Source organism: Salvelinus fontinalis, chromosome 17 (genome assembly GCF_029448725.1).
Source record: "Salvelinus fontinalis isolate EN_2023a chromosome 17, ASM2944872v1, whole genome shotgun sequence".
Lineage (NCBI taxonomy): Eukaryota > Metazoa > Chordata > Actinopteri > Salmoniformes > Salmonidae > Salvelinus > Salvelinus fontinalis.
Window position 1 is genome coordinate 2,494,605 of NC_074681.1, and position 13,703 is coordinate 2,508,307.

The following is a 13,703-nucleotide window of genomic DNA, read 5'->3' on the forward strand; positions in this document are numbered from 1 at the left end:
CCCTGCACCTGACCCTAACCCTAAATCCCTGACCCTAACTCTAACCCTAAATCCCTGCACCTGACCCTAACTCTAACCCTAAATCCCTGCACCTGACCCTAACCCTAAATCCCTGCACCTGACCCTGACCCTAAATCCCTGCACCTGACCCTAACCCTAAATCCCTGCACCTGACCCTAAATCCCTGCACCTGACCCTAACCCTGACCCTAAATCCCTGCACCTGACCCTAACCCTAAATCCCTAACCCTAACCCTAAATCCCTAACCCTAACCCTAAATCCCTGCACCTAACCCTAACCCTATATCCCTGCACCTAACCCTAACCCTAAATCCCTGCACCTGACCCTAACCCTAAATCCCTAACCCTAACCCTAAATCCCTGCACCTGACCCTAACCCTAAATCCCTAACCCTAACCCTAAATCCCTGCACCTAACCCTGACCCTAAATCCCTGCACCTAACCCTAACCCTAAATCCCTGCACCTGACCCTAACCCTAACCCTAAATCCCTGCACCTGACCCTAACCCTAAATCCCTGCACCTGACTATAACCCTAAATCCCTGCACCTGACCCTAACCCTAACCCTAAATCCCTGCACCTGACCCTAACCCTAACCCTAAATCCCTGCACCTGACCCTAACTCTAAATCCCTGCACCTGACCCTAACCCTAAATCCCTGCACCTGACCCTAACCCGCTAATATAGGAAATGTACTGTACAGTCAGAGATGGGAGAACTATCGTTTGAAAGGCCTCGTTTTAGATAGGTCTATGTTTCTGCTTATCATTTCAGACATTTTGGTAGACATTTTATTAGTCAACTTATTAGATACATTTTGGCTGGCTATTTGTTATTCAACTTGTCTATAGTTAGATACATGCAGCTTCTCTTCTGTCATTACCTGTTCCCCTAGAAGACTGAACAAACCCTTGCTCACCAGAATAATGTAATAAAACCATAGAATGTGTGCTTCTATCTAGTTGAAGTTAGTTTTTGACTTTCCTCGTTTATCTCTGCTTCTCCGATGCAGCAAAGACCTTTAGGGAATAAAATAAATATTTAAAAAAATGAAAAGATTTTCCATGCAAAATGTCCAGTTCGACCTAACGTGTTTTTGATAAGATTTCAGTGTGGATGTATATTTTGTCGTTGAAATATAAGGTTTTATGATGCTGATAAAGATTGCACCGCCACCTTTTGAGAGACGGTCCCTAACCGCAGTATAAGGTTTTCTGATGCTGATAAAGATAGCGCCGCCACCTTTTAGAGACGGTCCCTAACCGCAGTATAAGGTTTTATGATGCTGATAAAGATAGCACCGCCACCTTTTTAGAGACGGTCCCTAACCGCAGTATAAGGTTTTATGATGCTGATAAAGATTGCACCGCCACCTTTTTAGAGACGGTCCCTAACCGCAGTATAAGGTTTTATGATGCTGATAAAGATAGCGCCGCCATCGCCACTGCAATAAATGCTTCATTCTGCAGGAGTTATTATTAGGCAAGGTGAGAGGTTATAGACCCAATTCAATGTCCAGATTTCAGTCAGGCTACTATTCCGTTTAACCCATCTGAACAGTACAGTTCCCTTCACGTGCCATTTTAAAGTCCCCGTCTTGTGACTGTAAAATGTCTATAGCGCCTCACAATCATCACACATAACCAGCACTGTTACACTTCACCAAATCTTCCCCAAACATTAGACTACAGTTCTGATCCTCCCTTCTACTCTCCATTTCGCAGCTTTTCTCTTGTTGAATTCAACTCTGACATCTTCCTTTTAGCCTCAGTGGATTGAAGTTAACAAAAAGTTTTCTATCCAAGTTCCCAAAAGCATTTGGCCCGCTACAGTTAGGCCCTAAAGGTTAGGATGAGGCTACGCACTAACGGCAGATATAAAGAAGGAGAGAAAAACCGCAATGTAGCCTAAACTGTAGACATGAATTGCACAAGAATGATACATTTATGGATTTTTGTTTCTTCTTTATCCAACCCGCCCACCACCAACCCGCCCTTCATCCACACAATATTTAATGATCCAAACGCACCCGCCCGTTCTATATAACCGCTAGGACTGCGGGTTGTGAGTCAACCCACACATCACTGATGTGTTAGTGACTGCTGCTTCACTAGTGTGTTAGTGACTGCTGCTTCACTAGTGTGTTAGTGTGGTAGTGACTGCTGCTTCACTAGTGTGTTAGTGTGGTAGTGACTGCTGCTTCACTAGTGTGTTAGTGTGGTAGTGACTGCTGCTTCACTAGTGTGTTAGTGTGTTAGTGACTACTGCATCACTAGTGTGTTAGTGACTGCTGCATCACTAGTGTGTTAGTGACTGCTGCTTCACTAGTGTGTTAGTGACTGCTGCATCACTAGTGTGTTAGTGTGTTAGTGACTACTGCATCACTAGTGTGTTAGTGACTGCTGCTTCACTAGTGTGTTAGTGACTGCTGCATCACTAGTGTGTTAGTGACTGCTGCTTCACTAGTGTGTTAGTGACTGCTGCATCACTAGTGTGTTAGTGTGTTAGTGACTACTGCATCACTAGTGTGTTAGTGACTGCTGCTTCACTAGTGTGTTAGTGACTGCTGCATCACTAGTGTGTTAGTGTGTTAGTGACTGCTGCATCACTAGTGTGTTAGTGTGTTAGTGACTGCTGCTTCACTAGTGTGTTAGTGTGTTAGTGACTGCTGCATCACTAGTGTGTTAGTGTGTTAGTGTGTTAGTGACTGCTGCATCACTAGTGTGTTAGTGTGTTAGTGACTGCTGCATCACTAGTGTGTTAGTGTGTTAGTGACTGCTGCTTCACTAGTGTGTTAGTGTGTTAATGACTGCTGCATCACTAGTGTGTTAATGGCTGCTGCATCACTAGTGTGTTAGTGACTGCTGCATCACTGGTGTGTTAGTGTGTTAGTGACTGCTGCTTCACTAGTGTGTTAATTTGTATTTGTATTTACAGTGCATTTGAAAAGTATTCAGACCCCTTGACTTGTTCCACATTTTGTTACATTACATCCTTATTCTAAAATGGATGAAATTGTTTTTTCCCCCCCTCATCAATCTACACACACTTCTTCCAAACTTCTTCCATTTAAGGAATGATGGAGGCCACTGTGTTCTTGAGGACCTTCAATGCTGCAGACATGTTTTGATACCCTTCCCCAGATATGTGCCTCGACACAATCCTGTTTCAGAGCACAATGGACAATTCCTTCAACCTCATGGCTTTGTTTTTGCTCTGACATGCACTGTCAACTGTGGCACCTTATTTAGACAGGTGTGTGCCTTTCCAAATCATGTCCAATCAATTTAATTTACCACATGTGGACTCCAATCAAGTTGTAAAACATCTCAAGGATGATCAATAGAAACAGGATGCACCTGAGCTCGATTTTGAGTCACATAGCAAAGGGTCTGAATACTTCTGAAAATAAGGTGTTTCTGTTTTTTTTATTGTAGATTTGGAAAAAAAAAAAAAAAAGATTTTTGCTTTGTCATTATGAGGTATTGTGATGTCATTATGAGGTATTGTGATGTCATTATGGGGTATTGTTTGTAGATTGAGAGAATAAACACTTTAATACATTTTAGAATAAGCCTGTAATGTAACAACATGTGGAAAAGGGAATGCACTGTATTAAGGATATTTGTTTATTAATTCGACACTTAAAAAAAATACAATATTCTGGGCGATCTGGAGCTTTCCCTTCATAAGCTTAGATAAGCCCCCAAACCAGTAATTACTAGCGTAATCAAAATGGAATTGGATGAGGGCAGTGACTAGCCCTCTCATGGAGTCCTTAACAAGCAGCTTGGACTTTCTAGCCAATATCTTAGTCCTGGCAATAACATTCCCTAGCACTTTAGTGGTCATGTGTCACGGATTCCCCCGGTACTGCTGCTCATTCCGTGCACCAGTTCCGGAGGTCTACTTCATCGGCCTCTAGGCGTCACTGAAATGTCACATTACCATGATTAATAATTGTATATATGTGCCGTCTGTTCACCGTTGTCTTGTCGGTTATTGTTCCCATGTCCGTTGGTCTTGTGAGTTCCTGTGCTTTGTTGTTTTGGCTTTCGTGCTGCGTGTATTGTGTACTCATTATAACGGGTCTCGTCCAGTGTATTGTTGTGCCTTTGTTATTACGGGTCTCGTCCTGAGTAGTGTATTGCGGGTCTCGTCCAGTGTATTGTTGTGCCTTTGTTACTACGGGTCTCGTCCTGTGTATTGTATTACGGGTCTCGTCCTGTGTAGTGTATTGCGGGTCTCGTCCTGTGTATTGTTGTGCCTTTGTTATTGCGGGTCTCGTCCTGTGTATTGTTGTGCCTTTGTTATTGCGGGTCTCGTCCTGTGTAGTGTATTGCGGGTCTCGTCCAGTGTAGTGTATTGCGGGTCTCGTCCAGTGTAGTGTATTGCGGGTCTCGTCCTGTGTATTGTTGTGCCTTTGTTATTACGGGTGTCGCCCTGTGTAGTGTATTGCGGGTCTCGTCCTGTGTATTTATTATTTTACCTCGCTCTGTGTGTTTGGTATACGTGTTTGTTTTGGCTTTCGTGCTGCGTGTATTGTGTACTCATTATAACGGGTCTCGTCCAGTGTATTGTTGTGCCTTTGTTATTACGGGTCTCGTCCAGTGTAGTGTATTGCAGGTCTCGTCCAGTGTAGTGTATTGCGGGTCTCGTCCTGTGTAGTGTATTGCGGGTCTCGTCCTGTGTAGTGTATTGCGGGTCTCGTCCTGTGTATTTATTATTTTACCTCGCTCTGTGTGTTTGGTATACGTGTTTGTTTTGGGCTTCGTCCCCGTGCCTTTTCATGGCATGTTGTATATTTTGGGGTGGAGTATTAAACCCCCATATTACGAATTCCTGCGCCTGTCTCCAATCATTTATACAACTTGACTTCATGCTCACACCTCCCAAGCTTCCAGAAAGGATGCATCCCAGGTAGCTAACAGAGGTTTTAGTCGTTAGCACCTCACCCCCTAGCTCCACTCTGATTTTAAAGGACCTACACAATTTAGGTCTGGACACAAAATGAATTGCCTCAGTTTTACCTAAGTGCAAAGATCGTTTATTATCTCCGAGCCATTTGTTAATATTAGTAAGCTTTGTGCTAAGTATGCTCCCCAACATAGTTTTACTTTTGTGAGACACCAGAAGTGTAGAGTCATCCGCATAAAGGAAAAGACAGCCAGAACAAGCATCTTTCATATCGTTTAAATACAGTAGAAACAGGAGAGGCCCAAGCACACTCCCCTGCGGAATGCCACAACTCATTGGTTTTGCCTGAGACAGTGAACCATTAACCTCTACTACTTGCTCCCTACCTGACAGATAGGACTTTACCCAGCCTAGAGGGATACTGCTCAACCACAGTGCCTCCAGTTTGGAGATTAGGAGACAGTGGTTAACTGTATCAAAGGCCTTCTGTATGTCAAGCAGTACCATTCCACAGAGATTTTCCCTCATCAATCTATTTCCTGATGAAGTCACTCAAGTAAAGTAGACATGAATCAGTGGAGTATGTTTTTCCAAAATCCTCCTGAAAATCAGACATTAGACTTTGTTTGTTGATATATTCATAACTTTGCTCATGTACAACTCTCTCCAGGATCTCTGATGTTACACTGAGGATAGATACAGGCCTGTAATTCCCAGGGTCAGACTCTATCCCCTTCTTATAGGGAGGTTTAACTTTAGCTTGTTTCCTGTCCCTGGGAGAGATACCTTGTTCAAGAGAGTGTAACGGCGGGTGAGTGAAATGAGTGAGGAGTCAAATGCAGAGAGCGAAATGAACGGGAAAACGCTTTATGTCCTTCAAAACGTAACAGGTCCAAAACATGGGTGAATGCCCAAAACACTGGCGCTAAACAAACCCCAAACCTCGTTACAAACACTGGACAGTGAAAACCCAAAACAAGACACGATACATCACCAAACGTAACAACCAACAAGCCCGCACAAACACCAGCGGGCAAAACGAACATAAATAGCACCCATCCCAAAACCCCAACAATGAACAGGTGAAAACAATTAGACAGACATAAACGAAAAGGAAAAAGGGATCGGTGGCAGCTAGTAGACCGGCGACGACGACCGCCGAGCGCCACTCGAACAGGAAGGGGAGCCACCTTCGGTGGTATTCGTGACAGAGAGAGATTAGCTATATGTGTAATACAAGGGGACATTTTTTTCAGAGCATTTAAGCTGCTAGCATACTGACTATTTTAGCTGTTGCTACCTTTGTAAAAATAAAAATAATTTTGCTGAACCCCTAACTCAGCATAATACTTCTTGACTTGGGGTCAAGGGTCGAGATGTGCAGCAGGTGGGATGGAGTCAGGCGCAGGACACAGAGGAGGAGTAATAACGGACTTTACTCAAATACAACATCAAAATAATATCCACGCAGGGACAACAATTCAGCTCACAAAATGTAGCGACAGCTTAACACAGAACAAACACGCACAAAACCATGGGGGGAACCAGAGGGTTAAATAAGGAACATAATTATGGGTATGGAAACCAGGTGTGTACAATGAAGACAAACAAATGGAAAATGAAAAGTGGATCGGTGGCGGCTAGAAAACCGGTGACGTCGACCGCCGAACGCCACCCGAACAAGGAGGGGGACCAACTTCCGCGGAAGTCGTGACAACTTGGTTGTTTCCGTACAAACCAGAACTGGTGGCCAGCTTACTGGTGGCAGAACTGAAAAAATAAAACCACTCAGATTTATCGTATACCTTCTCCTGCCTGATGTTCAGTCCAATACTGTTTAATGTGTTTTTGGTACTACAGCCTAGTTCCTTAAATTATTTCCAAAGCTTTTTAGAGTAATTTTTGTTCTCAATAATTTTATCAGCAAAATAACACCTCTTAGCTTCATCCATCGTGCTCTGTGCTTCATTTCTGTGACGTTTATATAGAACAAAATCAGGCTGCTCTTGAGAGTTCTTAAATTTCTTAAAGGCCTTATTCCATTAGCTGCTTCCAAGGCAGCAGCTAATCTTCCTGGGGTCCAGCAACATTAAGCCAGGTATATACAGTTTAAAATATGACATTACATTTCATAACACTTTACCCAATACATTTAGCATGTTCCCTCAGGCCACTACTCCACTATCACATATTTACAATACAACATCCATTTGTACGTGTGTGTAGAGTGCATGTCTTATCATGTTTATGTGTGTCTGTGCCTGAGTGAGTCTCTTCACAGTCCCCACTGTTCCATAAGGAGTATGTTTATCCGTTGTTTAAATCTGATTCTACTGCTTGCGTCAGATATCTGATGTGGAATAGAGTTCCATGTAGTCATGGCTCTATGTAGTAACTGTGCGCCTCCCATAGTCTGTTCTTGACTTGGGGATTGTGATGAGACCTTTGGTGTCTTGTTGCGGTATGCATGGGTGTCTGAGCCGTGTGCTAGTAGTTTAGACAGGCACCTCGTTGAATTCAGCATGTCAACACTCCTTACAAAAACAAGTAATGATGAAGTCAATCTGTCCTCCACTTTGAGCCAGGAGAGACTTACATGGATATTATTCATGTTACCTCTCCTTGTACATTTATGGGTCTGCCGTGCTGCCCTGTTCTGAGACAATTGTCATTTTTTTGCATCACTAGTGTGTTAGTGACTGCTGCATCACTAGTGTGTTAGTGTGTTAGTGACTGCTGCATCACTAGTGAGTTAGTGTGTTAGTGACTGCTGCATCACTAGTGTGTTAGTGTGTTAGTGACTGCTGCATCACTAGTGTGTTAGTGACTGCTGCATCACTAGTGTGTTAGTGTGTTAGGGACTGCTGCATCACTAGTGTGTTAGTGACTGCTGCCTCACTAGTGTGTTGGTGACTGCTGCATCACTAGTGTGTTAGTGACTGCTGCATCACTAGTGTGTTAGTGACTGCTGCATCACTAGTGTGTTAGTGACTGCTGCATCACTAGTGTGTTAGTGACTACTGCATCACTAGTGTGTTAGTGACTACTGCATCACTAGTGTGTTAGTGACTGCTGCATCACTAGTGTGTTAGTGACTACTGCATCACTAGTGTGTTAGTGACTGCTGCATCACTAGTGTGTTAGTGACTGCTGCATCACTAGTGTGTTAGTGACTGCTGCATCACTAGTTTGTTAGTGACTACTGCATCACTAGTGTGTTAGTGACTGCTGCATCACTAGTGTGTTGGTGACTGCTGCATCACTAGTGTGTTAGTGTGTTAGTGACTGCTGCATCACTAGTGTGTTGGTGACTGCTGCATCACTAGTGTGTTAGTGACTACTGCATCACTAGTGTGTTGGTGACTGCTGCATCACTAGTGTGTTAGTGACTACTGCATCACTAGTGTGTTAGTGACTACTGCATCACTAGTGTGTTAGTGACTGCTGCATCACTAGTGTGTTAGTGACTGCTGCATCACTAGTGTGTTAGTGACTACTGCATCACTAGTGTGTTAGTGACTGCTGCATCACTAGTGTGTTAGTGTGTTAGTGACTGCTGCATCACTAGTGTGTTGGTGACTGCTGCATCACTAGTGTGTTAGTGACTACTGCATCACTAGTGTGTTAGTGACTGCTGCATCACTAGTGTGTTAGTGACTGCTGCATCACTAGTGTGTTAGTGTGTTAGTGACTGCTGCATCACTAGTGTGTTAGTGACTGCTGCATCACTAGTGTGTTGGTGACTGCTGCATCACTAGTGTGTTGGTGACTGCTGCATCACTAGTGTGTTAGTGACTACTGCATCACTAGTGTGTTAGTGACTGCTGCATCACTAGTGTGTTAGTGTGTTAGTGACTGCTGCATCACTAGTGTGTTAGTGACTGCTGCATCACTAGTGTGTTGGTGACTGCTGCATCACTAGTGTGTTAGTGACTGCTGCATCACTAGTGTGTTAGTGACTGCTGCATCACTAGTGTGTTGGTGACTGCTGCATCACTAGTGTGTTAGTGACTGCTGCATCACTAGTGTGTTAGTGACTGCTGCATCACTAGTGTGTTAGTGACTACTGCATCACTAGTGTGTTAGTGTGTTAGTGACTGCTGCATCACTAGTGTGTTAGTGACTACTGCATCACTAGTGTGTTAGTGACTGCTGCATCACTAGTGTGTTAGTGACTGCTGCATCACTAGTGTTTTAGTGACTGCTGCATCACTAGTGTGTTAGTGACTGCTGCATCACTAGTGTGTTAGTGACTGCTGCATCACTAGTGTGTTAGTGACTGCTGCATCACTAGTGTGTTGGTGTGTTAGTGACTGCTGCATCACTAGTGTGTTGGTGTGTTAGTGACTGCTGCATCACTAGTGTGTTAGTGACTGCTGCATCACTAGTGTGTTGGTGTGTTAGTGACTGCTGCATCACTAGTGTGTTAGTGACTGCTGCATCACTAGTGTGTTAGTGACTCCTCCATCACTAGTGTGTTAGTGACTGCTGCATCACTAGTGTGTTAGTGTGTTAGTGACTGCTGCATCACTAGTGTGTTAGTGTGTTAGTGACTACTATATCACTAGTGTGTTAGTGACTGCTGCATCACTAGTGTGTTAGTGACTCCTGCATCACTAGTGTGTTAGTGTGTTAGTGACTGCTGCATCACTAGTGTGTTAGTGTGTTAGTGACTACTGCATCACTAGTGTGTTAGTGACTGCTGCATCACTAGTGTGTTAATGACTGCTGCACCACTAGTGTGTTAGTGACTGCTGCATCACTAGTGTGTTAGTGACTGCTGCATCACTAGTGTGTTAGTGTGTTAGTGACTGCTGCATCACTAGTGTGTTGGTGTGTTAGTGACTGCTGCATCACTAGTGTGTTAGTGTGTTAGTGACTGCTGCATCACTAGTGTGTTGGTGTGTTAGTGGCTGCTGCATCACTAGTGTGTTAGTGACTGCTGCATCACTAGTGTGTTAGTGACTGCTGCATCACTAGTGTGTTAGTGACTGCTGCATCACTAGTGTGTTAGTGTGTTAGTGACTGCTGCATCACTAGTGTGTTAGTGACTGCTGCATCACTAGTGTGTTAGTGACTGCTGCATCACTAGTGTGTTAGTGACTGCTGCATCACTAGTGTGTTAGTGACTGCTGCATCACTAGTGTGTTAGTGACTGCTGCATCACTAGTGTGTTAGTGACTGCTGCATCACTAGTGTGTTAGTGACTGCTGCATCACTAGTGTGTTAGTGACTGCTGCATCACTAGTGTGTTAGTGACTGCTGCATCACTAGTGTGTTAGTGTGTTAGTGGCTGCTGCATTACTAGTGTGTTAGTGACTGCTGCATCACTAGTGTGTTAGTGTGTTAGTGACTGCTGCATCACTAGTGTGTTAGGGTGTTAGTGACTTCTGCATCACTAGTGTGTTAGTGACTGCTGCATCACTAGTGTGTTAGTGTGTTAATAACTGCTGCACCACTAGTGTGTTAGTGACTGCTGCATCACTAGTGTGTTAGTGACAGCTGCACCACTAGTGTGTTAATAACTGCTGCATCACTAGTGTGTTAGTGACTGCTGCATCACTAGTGTGTTAGTGGCTGCTGCATCACTAGTGTGTTAGTGACTGCTGCATCACTAGTGTGTTAGTGGCTGCTGCATCACTAGTGTGTTAGTGACTGCTGCATCACTAGTGTGTTAGTGACTGCTGCATCACTAGTGTGTTAGTGACTGCTGCATCACTAGTGTGTTAGTGACTGCTGCATCACTAGTGTGTTAGTGACTGCTGCATCACTAGTGTGTTGGTGTGTTAGTGACTGCTGCATCACTAGTGTGTTAGTGTGTTAGTGACTGCTGCATCACTAGTGTGTTGGTGTGTTAGTGACTGCTGCATCACTAGTGTGTTAGTGACTGCTGCATCACTAGTGTGTTAGTGTGTTAGTGACTGCTGCATCACTAGTGTGTTAGTGACTGCTGCATCACTAGTGTGTTAGTGACTGCTGCATCACTAGTGTGTTAGTGACTGCTGCATCACTAGTGTGTTAGTGACTGCTGCATCACTAGTGTGTTAGTGTGTTAGTGACTGCTGCATCACTAGTGTGTTAGTGTGTTAGTGACTGCTGCATCACTAGTGTGTTAGTGACTGCTGCATCACTAGTGTGTTAGTGACTGCTGCATCACTAGTGTGTTAGTGTGTTAGTGACTGCTGCATCACTAGTGTGTTAGTGACTGCTGCATCACTAGTGTGTTAGTGACTGCTGCATCACTAGTTTGTTGGTGTGTTAGTGACTGCTGATTCACAAGTGTGTTAGTGACTGCTGATTCACTAGTGTGTTAGTGACTGCTGATTCACTAGTGTGTTGGTGTGTTAGACGCTCTGCCTCATTGTGGGCTAATTGTCTAGGATTTTTAGAAGCGGTGGGGGAGGAGGAGAGAAGGGATGATTTATAGAAGCGATGGGGGAGGAGAAGATAAGGAGGGAAGGGATGATTTATAGAAGCGATGGGGGAGGAGGTGAGAAGGGATGATTTATAGAAGCGATGGGGGAGGAGAAGATAAGGAGGGAAGGGATGATTTATTGAAGCGATGGGGGAGAAGGGGGGAAAGGATGATTTATAGAAGCGATGGAGGAGGGGGGGAATGCGTGATGGGATGATTTATAGAAGCGATGGAATGGAGGAGAGAAGGGGTGATTTATAGAAGTGATGTGGGAGCAGGCAGAGAGGAGGGAAGGGATGATTTATAAAAGCGATGGGGGAGGAGGAGAGATGAGGGAAGGGATGAGTTATAGAAGTGATGGGGAGGAGGAGGAGAGAAGGAGGGAAGGGATGATTTATAGAAGTGATGGGGAAGGAGGAGAGAAGGAATTATTTATAGAAGCGATGGGGGAATAGGGGGAGGGAAGGGATGAATTATAGAACTGAAATGGGAGAAGGGGTGAAGGGATGATTTATAGACGCGATGGGGAGGAGAGAAGGAGGGAAGGGATGATTTATAGAAGTGATGGTGAGGAGGAGAGAAGGGATGATTTATAGAAGCGATGGGGGAGGAGGAAGAGGGAAGGGATGATTTATAGAAGCGATGGGGGAGGAGGAGGAGGAAAGGGATGATTTATAGAAGCGATGGGGGAGGAGGAGGAGGAGGAGGGAAGGGATGATTTATAGAAGCGATGGGGGAAGAGGAGGAGGAGGGAAGGGATGATTTATAGAAGAGATGGGGGAGGAGGAGGAGGAGGGAAGGGATGATTTATAGAAGCGATGGGGGAGGAGGAGGAGGAAAGGGATTATTTATAGAAGCGATGGGGGAAGAGGAGGAGGAGGGGGGAAGGGATGATTTATAGAAGTGAAATGGGAGGAGGGGTGAAGGGATGATTTATAGACGCGATGGGGGAGGAGAGAAGGAGGGAAGGGATGATTTATAGAAGAGAATGGGGAGGAGGAGGAGGGCAGAGATGATTTACTGAAGTGATGGGGGAGGAGAGAAGGAGGGAAGGGATGATTTACTGAAGTGATGGGGAGGAGGAAGAGGGAAGGGATGATTTATAGAAGCGATGGGGGAGGAGGAGGAGGAGGAAAGGGATGATTTATAGAAGCGATGGGGGAGGAGAGAAGGAGGGCATAGATGATTTATAGAAGTGAAATGGGAGGAGGAGGAGGAGAGAAGGGATGATTTATAGAAGCGATGGGGGAGGAGGAGGGGATGGATGTTGCCCCCCAGACTAATATAATGTGATTAACTAACAGCCATGTGACGTTGCAGGGCAAGATCTTGGCGACGAGAGAGATTGGTTTCTTTCCCAGCGATGCCGTTAGGCCGTGCCCATGTGTAAGTAAAGATGCTAATTTAACAACGTATTTAAAGTCTTAATGAAGCATTCAGAAAACTTCATAAGCATTCATAAACTTTCATAAGCCTTCATAAACCTTCATAAGCCTTCATTAAACCTTCATAAACTTTCATAAGCCTTTTCATAAACTCTTTCTAATGCCTACGTTCTTCACAGGTGATTGCTCATTACTGCAGACGACCTCTACTTGTCTGCATTGATTTTATTTAGCAGGAAATAATTGTGTTTGTCGCTGTCCCTCCCAGGTACCCAAACCAGTGGATTATTCAGCCCAGCTGTGGTAGGTGAAACAGCAACTCTTACACGTTAGGAATAATTATGTCATTGTTTCTGGGTTTACAATGGTTATTTGTGGACTGTTTGTGATTGTCTAATGATTGTGTAATAGTTGTGTGTTGATTGGTTGATGGTTATCTGATGTCGTCTTCTGGTTATCTCATTGTTTTCTCGTGGTCAGGTTTGCAGGGCCAATGGAAAGGCAGGAGGCGGCGGTAAAGCTGATGGACAGAGAGAACAGCACCTACCTGATCAGACACCGGACCAGAGAGTCTAACGAGTACGCCATCAGTATCAAGTAAGTGGACCTGGGTCCCGGGATGTGTGTTTGTGTGTGTGTGTGTGTGTGCGTGTGTGTGTGTGTGTGTGTGTGTGTGTGTGTGTGTGTGTGTGTGTGTGTGTGTGTGTGTGTGTGTGTGTGTGTCAGCATCATGTACGTGCAGCAGGGGCATGTTCTTCACTTCCAGGACCATGGTGTAACTGTCACGTCACACTGTCCTGTTCAAGAGCCATTGATAGTCTGAAAGCCGTTTTTTTGGGACTGTGTTTTTACCTTCCAGATTATATGTGGAGCAGGATATTACACCTTCAGCCGTTCCTAACATAACCAGGATTTAACTGCGGTGTCACTGGACACTCTCATGGTCAGTTAGCCATTCAGTAAGTC

The 13,703-nt window shown here is 44.6% G+C and overlaps 1 protein-coding gene across 2 annotated transcripts in view; it reads left to right on the top strand.

Moving 5' to 3' along the window:
• The window catches only part of vav3b (vav 3 guanine nucleotide exchange factor b), a gene marked incomplete at its 3' end in the record, with an annotated part of 100,065 nt that extends 86,731 nt beyond the window's left edge, over nucleotides 1-13,334 (top strand). For both annotated transcript variants that reach the window (XM_055865872.1, XM_055865873.1), the window contains 3 exon segments: nucleotides 12,673-12,738; nucleotides 13,006-13,040; nucleotides 13,218-13,334. In XM_055865872.1, the coding sequence (XP_055721847.1) occupies nucleotides 12,673-12,738; nucleotides 13,006-13,040; nucleotides 13,218-13,334 (218 nt within the window).
• Nucleotides 13,335-13,703: the final 369 nt, after the last annotated feature.